This window comes from Labrus mixtus, chromosome 4, assembly GCF_963584025.1.
Source record: "Labrus mixtus chromosome 4, fLabMix1.1, whole genome shotgun sequence".
NCBI classification, from domain to species: Eukaryota; Metazoa; Chordata; class Actinopteri; order Labriformes; family Labridae; genus Labrus; species Labrus mixtus.
This window is the reverse complement of record NC_083615.1, coordinates 8,473,538-8,494,308: the sequence shown is the minus strand read 5'-3', so window position 1 is coordinate 8,494,308 and position 20,771 is coordinate 8,473,538. Positions and strand designations below refer to the sequence as shown.

Sequence of the window (20,771 nt, the reverse complement as noted above, 5' to 3'; positions counted from 1 at the left end):
AAACAGAATATAATTTTTACATTATTTGGCAATATTGCTGTAATACTTCATTGGTTTATCTCTGGCAGTTCATTATTTGACGAATAAGCAAAACAAACGTACAAGCAAAAGAACAGAATCTTTATATTGTTCATATTTACACAAAATGACACAAGTATGAATTTTAATCGCTTTATTTCAGTAGTATCAACATGGACGGAGCTGCGTACTGAGGGTGGGAGAAAAATAACAAAACACAACAAAGTAGGAATTAAACTCATGTAATTTAACTGGACCGCGAACTGTTTTTATCTTGACAATTTGTTTTTGATTTTTAGTCCCAACATCCAGCAGAGTCTATATTAGTTCAAAATGTTTCTCATTTGTTTCAGAGTTTGTTTGATGGCAACAAAACCCTCTGTATTGAATATATTAACAGCAGGAACAGTCAAGTCAAAGTAATCGTCATGTCGTCAGCTTATTTACTCTCTGTTCGAAGGAAAGGGGTCCATTTGAAAGCACAGCCATCTGTTTTGTCACTGAAGGGATTTGAGCAATATGAAGACTTTTAAGATATATTTTCCTTGCAATAACTGAGCACTATAAACAGACAAGACACTACATTTTTAGAGCTAGAGATGTTCTGAGACCCTCCCCCCCCCCCCTTCCAATATCTAATCCATTACCTGGACTTGAGCAGTGGCAGATACCCAGCACCCTTCCTATACCTGTGTGGATGTAAACAATGACGTAATCTCATTGGAAAACACAGATTGCTGATATATCCACCTTCTGCTAGCACCACACTGTTGTTTTTCATTGTCTCAGGATAATTGACATCAAACCAGTTGGGTTTTTTTACGAGGCTAACTCATATTATATCAGATGAGTGCATTGACTGGCATGATTGCTGATATGTAATACTGCATTTTAGGCACTTTGGAGGCCAATACCAGTATTAAGTATTAGCATTTGGTATATGCTGCTATGCCAAGCAGCTAGCTCCAACATCCTACACAGACATTTGGCATGACATGATATAGTAGGTAGTAGGTTTTCGAAGACTTCCTGTTTGGTTAAATGGGACAATGATTGTGCTAAATTGTGATTTTTCACTATTTTCTTGCATGAATCAAAACTGAAAATAGTTTGTAAGTTGCAGTCCAACTCTCAAGCAGGAGGGTTATAATGGGCACAGATAAGTAGAATGATGAACAAGGTACGAGGAGCAGCAGAAACAGACTCTCTCGCCATTGTCCTCACAGGGGGAAAGAAAACAGATATATAGTCCAGCAGGCGTCATAGAGAGATCAGCCAAAAGAATAATGAAGCCTGTCTCTAGCCTCAGCCGGCAGCCCAGCTCTGGTGACGAGCTTATTCCAGCGGGGTAACACACAGAGACACCCCTGCAATCACTGGACATAGTCACCACATTCCTGCAGTCCAGCTCAGATGTCATCATATTACCTAAACATTACAGAACACTTGGTTGGGGCCACTGATTTGGCCTGCAGTCTCGGGGCATGTGACGGATCCTGTGAGCAAGCTACAGATCCAGGAGTCGTCTCCGCTGATCCTACATCTAACCATGAATTGATTATTACAGCGTGTCGAGCTGTGTGTGCAGTATGTCCTCACTGTGTACTCCGTGATGTAGTGTTGTATTCGCAGGCCAGGAGGGCTCACTTTGATGCTAATTAAGTGTGTCTATTCCTGTGGGTTGCTGATTGAAGCTGGTGCGGCGAGTTGGTGTTGAAGGCTGCTGCTGTGCATTGCTGCTCCTTGTCTGCCTGTGGAGACAGAGTTTCCTGTAACCTGAGGCCTGAGCCCTGCAGGGGAACCTGTGGAGGCAGCCCTGGGGGAGGAAATGACACGTTGGTTTGAAACTGCTGCCAATCCAATAGCCGTCCTCCTCCAACAGTAAATTGGCAAAGGCCATGTCTGCTCTTGCTCAATTAGACTCTGTTCACTCGTTGCATTCAACCCCTGTCCCCCTTTGCTGGGACACGAACTGCCCACTGCAGGCCAAGATGAAATTAATGTTTCTTTCATAACTAATCATTGTTTGCTGGAACAGTACAGCTCGTGATGGAAAGTGAACGAAAAGAAACTCCTGGCACTTTGTTTGCATCTGAGCTTGCTCTCAATGAGCGGCCTTGTTTTGGTTTTTTTTACTCTAAAATATAAAACACTGAATGTTGAGATGTAATTGATCTTATTTATACAGTATAAGAGACAAAGTAGAAAAAAAAATAAACCAGTGGGGCAGGATATGTGGTATGTAAAAAAGGATAGTAAATAATGTGAATCAAATTTAAATTAAAATACTTTATAATAAAGCTGAGTTTGGCACTGAATTCCTGTCTGTAAACTATTTTTTTATACGGCTTATTTTACTGAAGCCTGTATCATGAGTGATACCCAGTTCGTCAGGGTCTACCCCATATTTCAATGAGACCTGAGAGATCGAGGAATCAAAAAAAAGGAACACATCTTCTAGCAAACCTCTCTCTTCAATCAGCATCTGCTGATTGTCACAGTCACTGCTGTTATCTTGGTTGCGTTGGCCGCTGTAATGGCCTCTGTTATCTCCACAGTCCCTCCCTGTTCATTTGACCTGCGTTATCATTAGTGCTCTCAGAAAAACTCCCTACCAACCCCTCCGCACTTGCTGATGGCTGCTCCAGAGAGGAGGGCCATATGGGGGCAGGGTGGAACTAGGCTGGGACATCATGTTGCCCAGGAGATGGCTGCGCTGTGTTCCTTCGCCTTCATGCGCAGCGCAGCTATGCTGGACGACTTACGGTCTGGATCGACATTGAGATCATAGCCGTTGATTCCCCCGCCCATTCCAGGACCCCCAAAAAGGCTGCCCATGTGTGACTGTCCCATGTGGCTGCTGCCTGGACTGGGCACTCCCAGGAAGTCAGGGACGCCTCCAGGACCATGAGGGTGTGGCGGCATGCAGGAAGAAACGGAGTCACAAGGCACAACACATCCCGGCACTGGAGATGCTCCACTGCTGCTGCCAATCCATGAAGGGTTCTGGATCTAAGAAATACAGAATCACGAGTTAAAGAAGCTTTAAGAAGTATTTTCATTTTCATTGTTATGAACCTACTGAGAGTTTGCTGCTGAATCTGCAACTATCCTCGACTTAAAAACGTTGTTTTTAAACAGTTTATTTTAGTTTTTTATGCCTTTATTTAGAGACAGGACATCGGGGAGGGAGAGAGTAGGGAAGGACACCCGGGAAAGGAGCCACAGTTCGGATCCGAAACTGGGCCATCCGCTTGGAGGACTACAGCCTCCTCTGGAGTCTAACTGTTGTCATACATCCACAAAATGATTTATCGTTGTCTTGCTCAAATAAGCAAGGCCCACCCTGAAAAAGAAGTTGTCAGTATTTGTTGCTCCTAAGCTTGAATACAGTATATGGTTCAGCATTAATGGTGCCTTCCCAAGTGAAAGTTCCCCATGCCATGTGCACTAATGCACCCCCATACATCTCAGATGCTGGCTTTTGAACTGTGCACTGATAACAAACTGGATGGTTCCACTCCTCCTCAACAAGAGAAAAGAATGGGGCATCCAGGATTTCCAAACAGAAAGACACGTATATACTCAGAAAGTTTTCCTCCTCGCCTCAGTCCATTTAAGATGAGCCCGGACCCAGAGAAGATGGCTGAGTTTCTGCATCTGGTTTATATATGGATCTTTATATACCCAGTTATTTTGCTAACCTGTTTCCAGTTAACCTTAATAACTTTTTAAGCATTTTCCAACTTTTCCAACATTTGTTACCATTGTCCCATTGCCACCGTTGAAATTTCCCAGTTTCAACATTGACTAGTCATCTCTGTGCTGTTTTCAATTAAATATGGGGTTTCAATGTTTTGCAAATCTTAACATTCAACATTTTACACAACGTCCCAACTTCTTTGGAATTGTGGTTGTATGATTCTCATATCTTATCAGATCTGGAGTATACCTATGCATATTAATAATCAGCGACCACACAAGCTCTTCTTCCTTTATTCACCTGTGCGTAGTTCTCAGGTCGAGTCAGTAGAGGCAGCTCGTAAGCAGTAGTGAAATGGGTCCGGACCTGTTGCATCTGTCCAAAACGCTCCCTCTTCCTCCACTTGGCTCTACGATTCTGGAACCATACCTGGACAGAAAACGATCCCAAATCAAGTCCCATCCCAAAACTTAAATATAATTATAAACATTTCCTTCATAGATCTCATTTCACACAAAACCCAAGGAGATTTTTTTTTGCCGAAACAGAGGCCATACCTCTCTCAGCAAGACAAAGTAGGAAACTGAGCCATATAAAATGAAGATAGTGGAGCAAATAAATTCTGCAGCACATAAAAGTCGAGGCCCAGGTTTAAAGACTTGACGTGTCTTTAAAGTGCCGTCCACACGGAGCTATTGATGTGAAAATGGTGAGTCTCCCCTGGTGCTGCACATTTCAGCTCCTCCCTTTGATACACGGGCCTCTGCCTCCCTTCAGGCTGCCAGCGTCGACAGATCCACATCTGGGCCGGCAGCCATTCATAAATCACTCTGAGAAAGGTGTGCTCTCCCCCACATGTCAGCGCAGTGGGATACAGTGGGGAATCCCTCTGTATCATCCGTGAAGAAAAAGTTCAACTTTTGACCAAATATATGCTCTTCTACGTCCATCTTTGTGATTATGAAGTTTTGTATGCAGCATATGAATAAGGTTCTGCTGGCTAATTTCTCCCTGTGACAATGGTATGCTACTTTGCAGACAGGGTGTACTCTCAGTAACTGCTGACAGATCAAGTGCAGGGTTTTTAAGCCAGCTCTCAAAAGAGCTGAGCAAGGCATTAAAGGAGAGCAGGACTGGAGACTAGAAGATGTTAGGAGTCAGAATTCTAACCGAGAGAAATTCAGTGTTGGGCTGTTTAAAAATCTCTACGTTTGGTATTTTCATTCCATACATCTACACCTGATGTCTTCCTGTCTGTTCTTGATGAGACATTCATCCTGTGTTTCTCTTCCTGAGATGTCTTCCCCACTTTATCTGCATTCCAGTTTCTTGAGAATTAATTCAAATCCAAATTCAGGCACTAATGTAGAGGGTATTATCTGTAGTACACTTTCAAGTCCTTTTGAGACAAGTTTGAAGATTGGTGATTTTGGTCTCCATGAACAAATTTGACTTATTTGCAGATGAAAATGATCAGCACTGACACTGAGTGACCCCATTAAACAGTTTCTGTTCAATACTGCCTGTCAATGCAGTTCAATAAAATCTAAATGAATATTGGTATCATATGTCTAAATAACATAACTTAATGAATTACTCTTGCATGGGTCATCTTCTTTTTAACCATTATGTACCTTCATTTTTTAAAGTGAAAGGCCAGTGGAAGCCAACTCATTTTCAATACATGTTCCTCATTCTAAACCGACTCTGTTGTCAGCTGTAGCTTTGTTCCTATAACATCCTCACATCTCCATTCAAGAGAAAAGACGATTAAAGCGGGGCACTGGGAGTCTCCACATGTTTATCTGTATCTATTTGTTGGTTGTCTGAATCTTCTCCTCCCATGAGGGAAAGGAAAAATTCTTCAAAGAGAAAAGAGAGAGCGATCCTGCTTCGACACAGGGGTTTGAACTTGGATTATGGGTTGATTCCCAGCCCAATCAGCTTGTGGTTTCCACAGTCCCATGCTATACATGCAATTTCCCCTCAGTCAACCTCCTCATATCCCCACTCATGGCTCTATAACAGAGTTTTCTTCAACTTATCAAATTAGATCAAACCAGCTGTACATGTGCACAAACATGTGATTCTTCTACAGGTTTATAACCGATAGATCTAAGTCATTTTAAAGAGAAGTCCATTTACAGCCTCCTGTGGCCCATTTATCTGTGGACTGTGTGTCTGCAATAAGCTGATGAAAAGAAATGTCTTCTGACTTCGACATTCCTCAGGTCAGCTGGTGAGATGAGAGGACAGTTCCCCCTTGCAGAGCCGTAAACTGATATGTGAGGTTTTAGCTGAACCCCAATGTCAAGGTGAGGGGTTGTTGCCCTTTGAATTATCTCATATGTTTGGAGGGGGGCTCACAGTCTCTGTTGTGTTCCCCTTGAGGATTCAAGCTCTATTATTGTTTAGGGTTCGTCGTGTCTTTCCTTTAGTTTTTCTTTGGTTATTTGAGCTCATAACATCACAGGTTTCCAAATATAATCCTCGACTTAAGAGGCCCGATTGGACTGGGGATTGTGAAGCTGACGTACAGCTATAGTTTAATTTGAAAATATATGACACTATTTGAATATCAGAGATCAATATGTAGCCCTGGTGTGTGCCTCTCATGTTACAAGTCACAAAGCTTTATTATCATTATACTGATGTGCAAGACAACATTAAGACAGAAGTGTGATGATAGTCCCTGAGTACAAAGCCTTTAAATAGACAAATGAATAACTTCAAACACAAGACACTAAGAACATCAAAAAGGGCCTAAAACACAATATAATGTGGTGTACCAATGAGCGTTAGTAGGCAGAGGGACTGTATGTAGATAGTTATAAGGCTTGTGACATATTGCATGTGAGAGATCAACAGTTCCAATGACTGTTACTTTCAAGCATCTGATTTTATTAAACAAATACTTCAACAGCAATATTTGGAAAAATCTGGATTTAAAAAATCTCCCTGTCAAGCAGTAACATTATTAATGTGCTCTCTAAGTTGCAGCCAAATATTTCCTTTTGCAAACTCAACAGTATCTTGAAATAGCATTATATTCTTACCCTTTTCTTAATCATGATAATTTGTATTGGTATTTATTGAAGATTCTTAAGTCTTATATTAAAAACATCAGAGCAGCAATGTTGTATAAAGCCCAATAGTGGTTTTTTTCATGGGAAATCCAGTCTCTCCCATAAGAACTGATTCATATGAGACATGCATGCACATAAGTAGAATTTACTTTTGTAATTATGCAGCTACATCTTTTTTTTTTTGTTAATATGACAAAGATAAGGTAAAGATAAGGTGAAGGTCAGGTGATTTAGTGTAAAAATTGTACGTGTCCCACTTGAAACCAAAAGTCTGTTTTCTATTCTTATGACTTTGTTAAGTTAAACATAAGTAACATAACTTTTATAGTAAACTATTTTTTTTAAATAATCATGATCTTTTCAAAATGTGTTAATTGAAGTAACTCGTTTTTGAAAGCTTCTTTTGTATGATATCTTTCATTGTTTGGACATGTTGTTTCTGTCTGCTTATTTGTTGTATTTTCTTTTTTTCTCTTTTTTACACGTTCGAAATAACAAAACTTCAATTCCATTCATTAAATCTCACCTTCTAGGGTATTAGTCATGAGGACATTTTGGGAAAATCAGATGCTTGGCTGTCAAACAAAAATGTAGCATAATAAGTGTTTCAAATCTTCACATTTCTTTTAAAATGTAATCTTTATCAGTGACGGAACTATCTTCTCTTTTGTGATAGCGCAAGATAACTCGTCTATATCCTCTCCTGTTAATCTTTTCGTCGTTCTCCCACCGCGCTGTCGAAGCTCACCCCCCCCCTCAGCCCCTCTTTCCCCCCATTGTTGACCCCTCTCTCTCTCTCTCTCTCTCTATGACTCTCTCTCCTGCCTCCTCCCTTTTAAGTCACCGAGGGGAAGTGGGGATATTGGAAAGTGAGATGGGAGAATGTTCAAACTGGAGCTTGTTTTCATTTCATGTTTAATTTCCTGACGCCTAAGCCCTTGGCTTTCCGCAGCTAACCCCTCTGACCTTTCGGAGGCGTGCAGACGAGAGAAGCGGACACAGCATACACATACGGAAAGCACACATTTACATACCATGTTATATACAAAAGTCAAAGTCAGTCACTAACAAATGCGTTCTGCTAACCTGGTTGCTCTCACGCACTTACTGGAACCTCTTGCAAACAAGCAAACAAGAGCACATACATGCCCCTTTTTCTCTGGGTCTCTGGGTACTGAGTGTGTCATGTTTCACAGAGGGTTTACTCTCCGTAGCTTTGCCTTTGAACGGCAGTAAGAATGAGAGCGGAGCCAAATAGTTTGGCAGGGAGATCATTCAGAGAACATTATGAAGTCACATGTGTCCTTTGCTGCTCCGTGTCTCTTATTCCCAAGCTTCTAAACTTCTAAATTCATTAGAAAGAACAGCCAGTGATTGCATGAGAAGAATTTACGATTTCTCAAAAGTGACCCATCTATTAAAAACAGAAAATAGCTATTTACCGAATGAAAACACTTACAACTCTTGTTTGTTTTATCGAGCAGACATCTGCAAGGAAGGTGGCTCTGCGCTCTTGGAGCTCAAAGTGCTTGGCGGTGATACAGTAATTGCTAAAGACGTTGACAGCAAGAGGCAGCTTACAGAGCCATTAAAGAGCTTTATTTATGCTCTGGAGCCAGCAGACCGAGAGAGAGAGAGGAAGAGAGAGAGGGAGGGCAGAGTGCAAAGCTCCAAACGCAGCTTTGAAGTCCAGCCGTCTCACCTCATCTCTGTCATCCAGGATGGCGGCGATTGATAGACTAACTCGGTACTCACTCACACACAGCCGCCTCCTTCATTAAAGAAGTAGGCAGTGTGTTGAGGTTCAAGTCTGAGGTTGAGAGCTAATTGTGGTAAATAAACTAGTGGTAGCAGAAGTCACAGATGTGATTATGGAAAACTGCAGCCCTGCTTTGTGGAGACATTCATCATGAAACTGAGGATGAAACTGTAGGATCCTGACATTGGCATTTTGGCAGAAAACATCTGTACTCTGGATCTCAATGGCTGTTGTTTCAGAGATGAAAAGGATTCTCCGCTCGCTTGCCAAGCCTGGAGTGCCCCATGGTTTTCAACGATTGGATATCCCTGGACTTTGTCTTGATGGACCTTCAGATGAAAATGTGGGCTTTAGTCTTGATTGCGTGCATATTTAGGGTCTGATTTTAGAAGTATGGGTCAAACCTCATTGTGACTCAACAGAGTCTGTCAGATGAGGAAGGTAATTATATTCATCTGGGGAATAGATGGGTCTGTGTGAACTCACCATGAATGTACTTATTTCACTGTACCACCACAAGGACCAGGCTCACTTCTCTGTCCCTGACTATGTCGTGGACTGTGTGTGGAAATTGAAACTGGCATCTCAAAGTGTTTTTATATCCTCTCCAAATAGCTTTGATGACTTTTCTTTCTTTTTTTTTTCCCAAGTGTTTTTTTCCCCTCTGTGCCTCAACAGTTGTGTGATGAAGCAGTTTGAAAGCAGTAGTGCTGGGGAGAAAACCCTTGACCTCCGCCCCCTTTGCAGAGCCTGCAGCATGTAAGAGCTACGAGCAGAGTATTCCCTCAGTCCCACCCATCCCACTCTGATCCGAACCTGGCAGGCAGAAAGAGAGCTGGAGAACAATAGGCCTTGCTGTCTGCTGTTCTGAAACAATATCTGTCATCGTGCCAATCTGAACTCTCCCAGCCCTCTCTCTTCGCTCCCAGAGTGATTATTAGCATGCAAACATAGACAACTGCAGTCAAACAACACTGCACATGGAGACTGTTCATCTAACAAGGAACTGACACAGTCGTCAGCATAAGAAACGACTTACATTAACGAGACAAAGATCAGATTTAATACCAGACACTGAATTCTTTTCCCTTTTCTTTAACCTCAACCACGTTGACTACTATTAAGATTAAGCCTTCCTTACTTTACCAAAATAGTCCTTTTAACCTAAAGGTCTTCGGAACACAACTTTTGTTGTTGAAAAAAGGGACTCAATTTAAGATCAAATGTGTTGTATTAGCTGGATCATTTGCTTAAATTAATGCAGAAATACCTGTTCCGTGTGTACCTGGGTGTTTCTCCCTTACCTGCACCCGAGCCTCTGTCAGGTCTGTCCTCAGTGCCAGCTGCTCACGGGCGTAAACATCTGGGTAGTGTGTCTTCTGGAAGACCTTCTCCAGCTCCTCCAGCTGGTAGCTGGTGAACGTGGTGCGATTGCGCCTCTTCTTGCCTTTGTTGCTCTCTGCCTCACTTTTATCCAGAGGGCTTGAAAGGTCAGACCCCGGTCGATCGCTTGGCCCCTTTTCACCTGGTACCTTTAGGTTCAGGTAGCTTCCTTCCATCCCAGGCGGGTCAACACTCTGTGGCAACTCAGAATCTGTCAGACCACCATTGTCTTTTCCTGTAAGAAAAGACACATTGTGGCTGTTAAGATCTACAGTTGTCTTCATAAAGGACACTGTTAATTATAAGTTCAGCTCGCCTGTCATTATTACTTAAACGTGCAAGTTGAAGGGTTTGAAAAAAGCTGGTCTACAAAAAAAACAAAAACATTTCATTCATTTCGACCATACTTCTTTTAAATAAGCCTATTTTGTGTTCTCCAACTCTACAGGAGTCTGACACTTGATCACTGGAGTAAAACTAGAATAATTCTGTGATGTGGATTGGAACGGCGCTGCTCACTACCTCATAAAACATGCGTGATTTTTTTTCGGTTTGGATGTTATCCTGTGGTTCGAATAAAATACAAACGAGCAATTTGGTTTTGCTTGGTGAGCTGCTCTGATTTTTTGGTTTTACGGTTATTATAAATCATATACTTACTGTTATTATATTATTTTCAACCAAGCTCTTATGAACAATGTTCTGACCATTTCAGGGCTGAAGAAGGAATGACACGTGTTTTCAATAGAAGTTCTGTAACTACTGTTATTACTCTACAATCGGAATATTCAGCAGAGCAATACTTTGTTTAAAATGTGGATGAAAAACAATGAGGCAGCACATTCAAGTGACTTTGTCTGCTTATCATCAAATTCAAAACCTACACACTAAACGACTTTTACCTAAAGCTAACAGCACCTCTGTAATGTTTAATTTGAGAGTTCAAAGGCCCTTGTCTGCATGCAGAGAGTCTCACCGTCTCAGAGAAAGAAATGTTGTTTTCTGTTTGAAAGGTATGTCACTACACATTGGAGTGACCTGTGACACAACCCTCGAAGGCCTCCCCCTCACATCGCTCAATGACGCCACCTTAAACCCGAGCCGTGCAGAAAGACCTGCTCCTTCCCTCCCGCCTGTGTATGGCAAGCCTTGTGTACGACCACAACTTTACCCCACAGCCTTGCCCCCCTCAGATGTAAACAACATTGTGTTTGTCACTTTCAATTTTGTTAGCGTCCATATTGCGACAGAGCATGCTCTGTTCCTGTAAGCGCTCGCTTGCTTTTTTTGTTTCCTTTTAGAAGATGAAGAAAGCTGTCCCTTCTCCTCCAATAAACAAACAGTCGTGTGAATAAATAAGCTGAAGGGCTCTGGTTGTGGGCCAGTGTGAACAGTGTGCTCTGTCAGCTGCTCTGTTTGCCTTTCCTGCAAATGGGCACGGGAGAACCCTGTCCTGGCTGTTTTGGTCTGAAACCAGCTCATAAAGGTCTCCTCCATGCACAGGAACACAAGTTTAAGTCTTCTGCAGCACCAACAACATAGTCTTAAAATTAGACCAAGTTTAGGACAATTAGACTAATAGTAATGTACACGAACTGTACGTCGCTTTCCATTTTTGTTATGAGGAATGGCAGTGGCTCCTGTCTTTCTCACTAAATAGAGAGACATAGAAAGATAGTTTACTCCTTGTGGCATTGGTGACTCACTGAGCCAAGTGCTCCAGTGGTAGGTAAGATGACTAAATAGTTTCAGGGTGATGAAGCTAGGCGGAGGCTGTCTGCAACAAGTATGTTTGTTTTCAAGGATTAGAGCTCCTTTGGCTGGTGTCTCACAATGAAATGTCAATAGTAGATCCTCTCGGTGCCGCAGCAGCCCTCCCCTGCTCTCTGGCTCAAACCTGCCCCGACTGAGACGCTAATGGAACAGCACAGCTCGCCCAGCTGGAGTTCATGACCTCATATCACTGTGGCCCACCTGTCAGACCCTCTTACAGTCTCCACGCAGGCAGATGTTCTGACATCACCAACCCCTTGCTCAGGCCTCATGCTAAAGCAATGTGCAATATTTGTATTCTAGCCCTGGGCTTGCAATGCTAAGAAGTAAGACAGGTCAACTCCAGGTTCCTGTTTGGCATCTGCATCAGGGAGAGAAAATGAAATTATTCCGCTGTGCACGGCATATATCCGGTGAGGCAAGGGGTGCAGCTGGGTGCACAGATGAGGGGGAAGGAAGATGGTGGGTGAGTGAGTTTGTTTTTATACAGACCTGCATCACGAAGATTAACACAGGAATCTGCAGCAATTAGAGCTCAACATTTTGGATAACACGTATTTTCTTTCTTTCTGAGACATTAACTTTCTCACTTTGAATCTCATGTGTACAGTATGAATGTATCTTAAGCAACCATATATTTATGTAGGGTTATATGATGAAGGCATTTTCAGGCTTGCAGAGCTCTACAGTTGTTAATACAGTTGGTGGACCTTGTCCGGGTACAATCCTGAATAGATACTTAGCACAAGAGCTGCCTTGAGTCACATAATGGACTGTGACTGGTTCAGATGTAAGCGAACATTAATTGGCTTATAATGGACCAATGCAGCGCTGGCAACCACCAGCTTTGAAAACTTGAGTAACAGCTTGTCTAAGTAGCCTTAAAAATAGACAAAAATTAAAAAAAAGACAAAATTACCAACAGTGAAATTGACATTTGTGTCTCCTCTCTCATGAAATCTGCATCGTACAACCAACCCAGCTCCAAAAAGGCATCCCCCATCTTGTTGTTTTTCTGTTGCTCTATGCCAGCTTGCCTTTCGTCACTTCAGTTGGTCAGAATGAAAACTGAGAAAAAGCCCATGATGATATGTAGTTCTCGTAGACAGCCAATGGTACTAAGGTCATCCCCTAAGCGTTTCAGTTTGAATACTCCTTATTTCTTGACCAGGGCCAACTGCAGACAACCATCAAGTCAACAGTTTGCTACAAGAAATAACTTTAAAAAGACAATGTTTGTATTTGTACTTAATTTTATGAACTTGTTTAACAAATGTGACTAAACATGTTGATTAATGAGAGTCAGAAAAGCCGGCTGACAGATATTGTCACCTCCAGCAAGAGTGAGAGTAACATATCATTACTTTTCCATCTAAATCTCTGGGGTTAAAAACAATTCAGCAACAATGACAAACTATTTGTTTTAGCTCCTCAATACAGACTTCTATCACCACCAGAATCTGAACTAACCAACATCTTCCTCTTGTCTGGAGCTCCAAGCGCATCTCTTGTTCCTCTCTCACGCTAACTACACAGAATCCTTTGCCACAAACATCCATGAGCATTCCCGCATGCGGAACACAGCCATCACACACTGCTTTCTTTTGGGAGCCAAGATTCCACTGCACTGGATCCAGCTTTTCTGGCATTCCGGGGAATGTGTTTTTGACTTGTTCTCGCTTCAGTATTCATGGATGTATGCACAAATGCATCGAATATCACCGGCTGATCCCGCTAATTTGCCAGAGTGAGTCTGTGACAAGCTGCAGACCTCTTCAGTTAGCCGAGGTCACACGTTTACTAGGGTCAGCAATTTAATCACTGCAGAAAACAGAGAGGAAACATCAAAGTGTAATTTAACTGGTTGTAAAGCAACAGGGCACCCTCTCAGTTTTTATGGAAAGGGACGAGGAGGGTCAAGTGAAGCCAAATAAAAGAAACACTATAAATTAGTAACCTGGGGAAGGGTTAATGACCAAACACTAAATAGGGAAGGGAATGCTTTTAAACAGAGTGCTCTGAAAAGTTCTCTCAAGGCTGACAGCAGTCTGTTACAACTGCTCTCCACTTATCACACCTTATATGGACCCAATACAGTCATATATTCCGTTGGTTTTAATTGTACATCCATAGCTGGTCCGCAGACATTGGGCTATATTATTTTTCCTGCAGCTCAGTCTAAGCCCTGATGTTGACTGTTGTTTCCTCAGTGGTAGGGAGGCTCCCAGATGTTCCTGAGGAGAGATGTATGCCAGCGGCTCACGCAGGAATTCAGATTCCCTGGGAGACCGAAAAAATCTGTCTGTTCAGCCTCAGCTCCTGATAAATTTACACGATCATGACCTCACTACTGTCAGTATACCTTAAGGTGCAGCTGTCAGCCTTTTATATCAAAGGGCACAGAAATACTTTTTCGATTTTATGAGTTTTTAATGGAAATGTAGTAAAAAGAGGACAAAGCACATTTTGGATATACTGGGGGGGGGGGGGGGGGTGGTATTTTGATAAAAAAAAAAAGTTTTTGCATTGAAACAAACAAAAATGTGGTCAACAAAATGTAACATACTGTATCAGTGCATAGTAAAAGCAAAAAGACGTCTCAATTAACCTGAAGAAAGGGATCTGTTAATCTTGTGAATGCTGTGATTGTAGGTTTTTTTTTATGATTTATATTACAAGTACATTTGTTTCTGGTGATAGTTTAAAGACATGTATAAATTACATAAGCTTGTAAACGATAGAGTCATTAAGACGGTCATCGTCATCTAGTCCCAAATTCTGTCAGGAATATTTTTTCAAACGTTTTTTGCATTTTTGAATTTACTGGGAGGTATAATGAAAGTTTGTGGTGCATCTAGTGACATTATACTGTATATATGACACATTTTTATCAAACCAGCTGAATGAGCTGCCTCTCTGTGAGTCAAATGCCTAAAATATATATATCTGCATGAAATTTTCTGACATCTGGTTTTTGGACTTTATTTTTGTGGGGGGGTTTTCGGCAGTACACTTCTCCCTTCACCACTTCACTGCGTTGCCAAATTATGTCTTATTTGAGAACTATTACCAAAGTTAGATTTAGCTTAATCTGGGAACTGGATGTCGAGACAGAAAAGTCAGCCAACACCAAAGACACAGCTCAAAATGTGTGCAAGTTAGTTAAAGTTTCCAAATCATTTCTCTAATGTGGTCTGCAGCAGGTCTCAGGTAGGCTGGGGGCAGGGTGATTACCTCCCCCTGCAAAATGCCAGAGCATGCTGTGTTGTTTGCTTCAGAGCAAGACCAAATACAAGAAGAGCGACATACTTTTGATTTTAGTTCTTAATCCGACTTTTGCTTAACACAGCACTTCACACAGTTTGATTTCTGCTGTCTTTTCATGCAGTGGCAGGCAGATTGCTGCAGCTATGTTTTCTCATTCACATTTATTCAAACCAGTAATTCATTCATTACGTATTCTATTTCATTCTGGTTCACAGACCCACAGCGACACCATCATAGGTGTCATTCTGGCTTTTGCTTATTGTTAGCAGTAAGGACACAATGTGTTATTCATCAGCGCATGCATATCCTGTGACATCACTTCCCACAGCCTTTTAACATGCATTGCAGAGCTTTATTTTGACAGGATGACTTTTAAAAAAACCCGAGGACTTTTTTGGGGGTCTTGTTTTGGTTTTTATACAGCCTAGAAAAATGTTTTACATTTCACAGGATGCTTCGATTTCCCGCTGAATGGGGGAGGGGTTGTTTGAAAGAAAGTAAGAGCTGATGGCAGTTAGCTTTTAAGTGTTATTTTGTGGAAAAAGACGAAGAGGATGCGGCGCAAACAGTGCACCACAGCTCACACAGTAACTACATTGCTTTGCAGATTTTATACAGCAGTATCAACCACAGGCCTGAAAACACAGTGAGGTCCTCTCTTTTTTACTTTTGCAATACCAGTATATTTTCTCACATTTAATTAAAGTCTGCATATTTTGTGTTCGCTCAACGTTATCTTTTTTTATATTGCAAGACTGAAAACTAAACATGATTTTGATTCTGAAACTAAACTTTAATTTGAAATTTAAATGTAAAAGCCAGCGAGTTGAGTGAAGTTTACCCATGCAAACATTCATTCATTCACACGTGTGGCTCTCCCCGAAACCCTGTCATACCTCCCGATCCCCTCAAATCATTACCTAATCTGGATGTCCATTTCTGACTCATTGCTTATTTGTACAAGGTATTGTAGAGACGGGGTTATGTAAACCAGTCCCACTCAGTCATCTCAGGGACTCTCTGCAGCTTTGAGAGATGTGATGTTTGGGGAGTATGAATAATAACTATAGGAGCCAGTAATGCACATCTGGCTCCGATTAATGCCGACCTCTCCTGCAGCGCTGACCCGCATTCCTCGGCTCTCCATCAGCTCCAGGGGCTTTATTTCATTCATCCCTGTGTGAGCAGGTAGACGGCTCCATCCCTGCATCGCTGTGGGACAGTCTCACTGATTAACATCAAACCCACCATACACAACTACTGTGCACAAAAATGTGTTCATTCACTAGAAAGACAAGATTGTGTTAGTGAGGATTTCAAAATCATGAGAGGATTTTTTATTATTTATGCAAAAAAATATAACACTAAACCTGCGGAAAATTATCGTGTGATTTTAGAGATTAAACGTAGAGAATGCATAAGAATATCTGAATTTTACAATTGTACTTTGCAGCTTAAAATATTGTATTTTTTTTTACTTAACCTGAATCATATTTGGCATGGTATTTGAAACATAATTTGCCAGAATGATTGGAAATATAGGTTTAAAAATAAGAACAAAATGCAACCAAAGTAATATGTATATTGAAAGGATTAAAGCAGTAAACCACTTCTTTACCTTTGCTTCTCGTGTTTTCATGTGTTGTTCAAAGGTGGTAACATTTGAACAATTTTAGTACATATAGCTAGTGAGACTTTTTTTTCTCAGCCACACACTACATTGGATGAAACAAGTATGGCTACACAATGACGATATATCTAGTTGCCATGTAAACAATGTTCTAGCTGAAGTTGCCACAGAAAACTCCCTCTGGGTTCGAGCTGACTTTTTGTGTCATCACGATGGAGATAAAGCTTCAGCATTGAGCAATATATCTCCCATTGAGGACCACACATTAGAGCACAAGCCTGTTGACGCCTGAGGCTTTGGCAGGACCCCAAAGTATCCTCCCCGGAGCCACGATGCCTTCATCTGGCTGCAACATTTTCAATAACAACACTGCGCAGCTCTCCTCAGGGGAGGCATGTTGCATTTAATGACGGTGTTTAAATGGTTCTGTCAATGCACGTGCCAAATCGATTCAAACTTCAGCGCAGGGGTGCTCCAGTCTGTTTGGGCAAACTTTCACACTCTAGAAAAAAAAAGTGACATCTCAGTTTAGATAAAGAGTGACTCCAGATTTTCTCAGGGAAACAGATTACTTCTCACTTCGTGGATGTTTGTTGGCAAAGTGCTGTAGAGGCTACTGCAGAAAATAACTTATAGGCCTACTGCAGGCCGAGTTGTAATTAGTCCCACTGAGCAGAAAAAGGGGCAATTCATTTCATTTCACACATAATGCTGAGATTAACCAGAATGAGATCAATTCTTTAGTGTGTCTTAAATTAAGTGGTGTTGGATCCTCATTTCAGAGCGGCTTAAGACATCTTTTTTTTCCAACGTGAATGATCGAGCGATTAAAATGTCGATCGAGAAGTTTCAATTAACATCCCATTTCAAGTCATGATCATACAGACGTTTTCCTCTGCATCATGATAAACATCTGGACGTGAAACATCAGGGCACTAATCACTCTATTCGCAGATAACTCACATTTGATAACTGAACATAAATGGAGCTAATTTAATACAATTATAAATAAGAATTAAATCGTTGTTTCTACATACATTGTTTTTTTTTTCTAGTATGAAAGACTATTTTTTGTGCTATTGATCATTTTCTTATGTCCTGTTGTCACACCGTCTGCTCAATATATGAGGATTGGTCTCTTTTTATTTTAAACTTCCACTTCTCAGAGCGACAGTAAAACGGCTTGTTCTCTTTTAAGAATGCATTTTTAATGCAATGAACTGTCTAAAGACTGTAACGATTTCGTTAAAAAAAATAGCGCCATGTTTCAGGACGCTCCAACAGTCTCTAAATATTGAAATTTGTTGTGTTTTTTGTGGACTAATATAGGGAAGTGGACTAATATAGGGAAGTCTTGCCCTGAAAGCGGAACTCCACTCCACCATCGAATTAATTCATATTCACCAAGCTTTAGAAATATAGTCTATTGAACAAGTTATAAGTAATGTTTTTAATTATTAAAACATCTGATATAAAAAAAGAGGAAAAAAATGGATCACGTGCCAAAAATGCTGCTTATAATAATTTATAATAATTGTACTTTCTTCATTTACACGCCCCGGTGATGTTCTGTTCATATATGTAGGCTTTATTCAAGTGTTCCATACTAAATGAATTAACAACTGACTTCAGCTGCAGGAAAGTTAAATGTCAGCGTCAGAGATGCTGCGGATTCACCGGGAACACAATTCTGCATTTTGTGAGCTATAAAATCTGTGGCTCTCTCTGTCAACGTCATGGTCAATACAACCTATACAATAAAGAACACATGCATAGGTAAAATGTATATTAGTTTACTTTTACACCTTTCAGACTGAAAACATATCTTGAAATGATTGTTGTATGCCTTCTAATGCAATTACTGCTTAATGCACTTTCATTACGGAGCTGAAAACCCTTTCTGCCCCTGAAATGAAATTCAAAATCATTTGCTTTTTAAGAATAGATTACTCACATTAAGCCCTGGTCATAGCTACTTCTCCCGTCTACACTTCATTTCTACAGATTTAAGTCATGCATCACATACACTGCATGCGTAAAGATTTTATTGTCAGTTTTCTTTTTGTTTCACACAGTTATCTTTATCCGATTGATTGGAAACTACATTTCACCTTTAGATATACATTTTCAGTATAGTTTTATAAAATGCTGGCTGATTGGATTCCCGGTGGGTTTAAACAGATAACTTGACTTTCAGATGCTGCAGCCTATTGCGCACGATAGGATATTATTCCTTCCATTATTGCTTGCAAATGTTCCCTCTTGTCATGCATTTCCGTTCAACTCAAGAATCAACGTGTCGCTTCGTTTGAGCCTCTTTCGTGCGCACTCACCGTAGCAGGGCAGGAGCGTCCCGTTTAGCCCGCTGTCCGGGTGCAGCTTGCCCCCCTCCGGCGGAGTTTTGCAGGTCGTTCTCTGCATGAAGAGCTGGTACGACTTGTTGAAGGCGCCCTCCTCTGCGCCATCCAAAGACTGGCAGTCCGGCTGGAAAGGACTCCGGGGCTTCTCTCCGTACGGCTGCCCTTTACCTGGGATGAACGTGGGGCTGTATTTGGCTTCAGTGTTTTGGAAAGTCCTGAACGGGTTCGCCTGGTGGTCCCTACCCTGCGCAGTAGAAGTGCTATAATATGAATCCATCGATGTCATATCGCAGTATGAGACGCACGCTGCGTTCATACCTAAAAAAAGTGATATTTAAAAAATCCACACGCTTCTGGTTTCCCTCCCCTTCCTTCTCTGAGACAGTAGATATTCTCACGCGCTGACAAACTCACACTGACGCTCTCGTGCACACTCACTCTCGCACTCTGTACCGCATCTGGGACTGCTTAAAAAATGAATCAGATGTTTTCCAGAGACTGCAGACTGAACAAATGCTAAAAGCCCCCTGAAGGTTTGTCGGGGTAAAGAGAAATGCCTCGCTCAAGCTGATTCCGTCTCAGTAGCCTGCAGTGCATCTGACACACACACACACACACACACACACACACACACACACAGAGAGAGAGACCCACACAAACACACACAGTTTGGAGTAGGCCCACACCAAGCTGCAACCTGCGCTATTATGCAGCAAGTAGAAATGGGAGGTCAAATGCTCTTTTAGTAAACACGCGGGAGACACAACACATGACATTAATGTAATTAGAGGATCAATGTGACCGCTTTGATTTCAGAAGTTGCATGTCCGAACACACATCCTCTGACTTTTCTTCATATCAAACGTTAATAATGCCTTTTTGTATTCATCAATGTCAGAGGAGCCAGTCTGGTTATTAATGAGTTGTTTGTGTGCTCCTCTTTGTCTGTTTTTTTGGACTTGACTTCATTGGACGTGTAAATGAAAAGATCAAGCCCCGAATTTGGAGCAATAACAGCGTCTGAAGCTAACCAATGTTAAGCTCAGGTATAATATAAATATTTTCTTTACACATTAAACCAAACAACGTTTGACCAGGCCACATGTGCGAAGCCTGTCACTGCGGATATATCCACTTATAATAATGGAGAATTGGAGCCCATCAGGGCTGCTTCTTGATATTGAGTTAACCTCTAATTATGAAACATTTGGTCGGTGATGCACGATGAAAAGCTTTGCTATGACGCGTGTGCCAGAGACGTGTGAGCTCGTTTGCTATTAATATAAAATAAAAACAAAACCCGATTGTAGAAAATTAACAAAGACATTTTTAGCATATTGTCTCACATTAGGCCCTTTGTTTATTTTTAATTGTTTTGTGTTTTATTTTGAAGGTAATAAGCAATTATTCTAATCTGCAGGTGAAGGTATCAGTTTGAGTAGGCCTATAAATAAATAATGAATTATGGTAAACTATTTTTAATCTCACATTATTCTAATATTATTGTTTTTGTTGTTATTATAATAATAATTGTGATTAATATTATTTGCCTGATTTTCATTTGAAATAAAACGAAAATCAAAAGTGTTGAATTGCGACTGTCAGGTCTGAGATGTATTAATTATGAACACATAAATTCACTCCGCCATTATTAAAGTAATAATAATGACTCGATACAGAACTCGCGTGTTGAAACTCAACACATCGGCCACATGTGCACTTCTCCGAGCAGAAGGACAAACTCATTAACAAGAAAACAGAACGACAGATGGAAATCAATAGTGGGCTGCCG

At 41.2% G+C, this 20,771-nt stretch overlaps 1 protein-coding gene across 2 annotated transcripts; it reads right to left on the bottom strand.

Moving 5' to 3' along the window:
* Positions 1-1,037: 1,037 nt before the first annotated feature.
* On the bottom strand, positions 1,038-19,673 carry alx4b (ALX homeobox 4b). Of its 2 annotated transcripts, XM_061035663.1 has the most exons (5): positions 18,953-19,673; positions 9,871-10,184; positions 4,022-4,150; positions 2,784-3,030; positions 1,038-1,834 (listed from the first exon to the last, which is right to left on the bottom strand). In XM_061035663.1, exons 1-5 carry the CDS (start codon positions 19,293-19,295, stop codon positions 1,677-1,679), a joined length of 1,191 nt encoding a protein of 396 aa, XP_060891646.1. In that variant the 5' UTR covers positions 19,296-19,673; the 3' UTR covers positions 1,038-1,676. The 2 variants fall into 2 exon arrangements, with proteins under 2 accessions (XP_060891646.1, XP_060891647.1); XM_061035664.1 differs by having other exon boundaries at positions 1,693-3,030.
* Between the last annotated feature and the right edge of the window lie 1,098 nt (positions 19,674-20,771).

Bases quoted from the DNA above. Each gene is read 5' to 3' on its own strand.
- alx4b (XM_061035663.1), bottom strand. From the start codon at position 19,295: ATGAACGCAGCGTGCGTCTCATACTGCGATATGACATCGATGGATTCA. The intron at 10,185-18,952 runs GTGAGTGCGCAC...CTTTTCTTACAG, and splicing joins GACGCTCCTGCCCTGCTACG to GAAAAGACAATGGTGGTCTG. The intron at 1,835-2,783 runs GTAAGTCGTCCA...TTCCTCCCCCAG, and splicing joins TCTCAATGTCGATCCAGACC to GGCTGCCTCCACAGGTTCCC.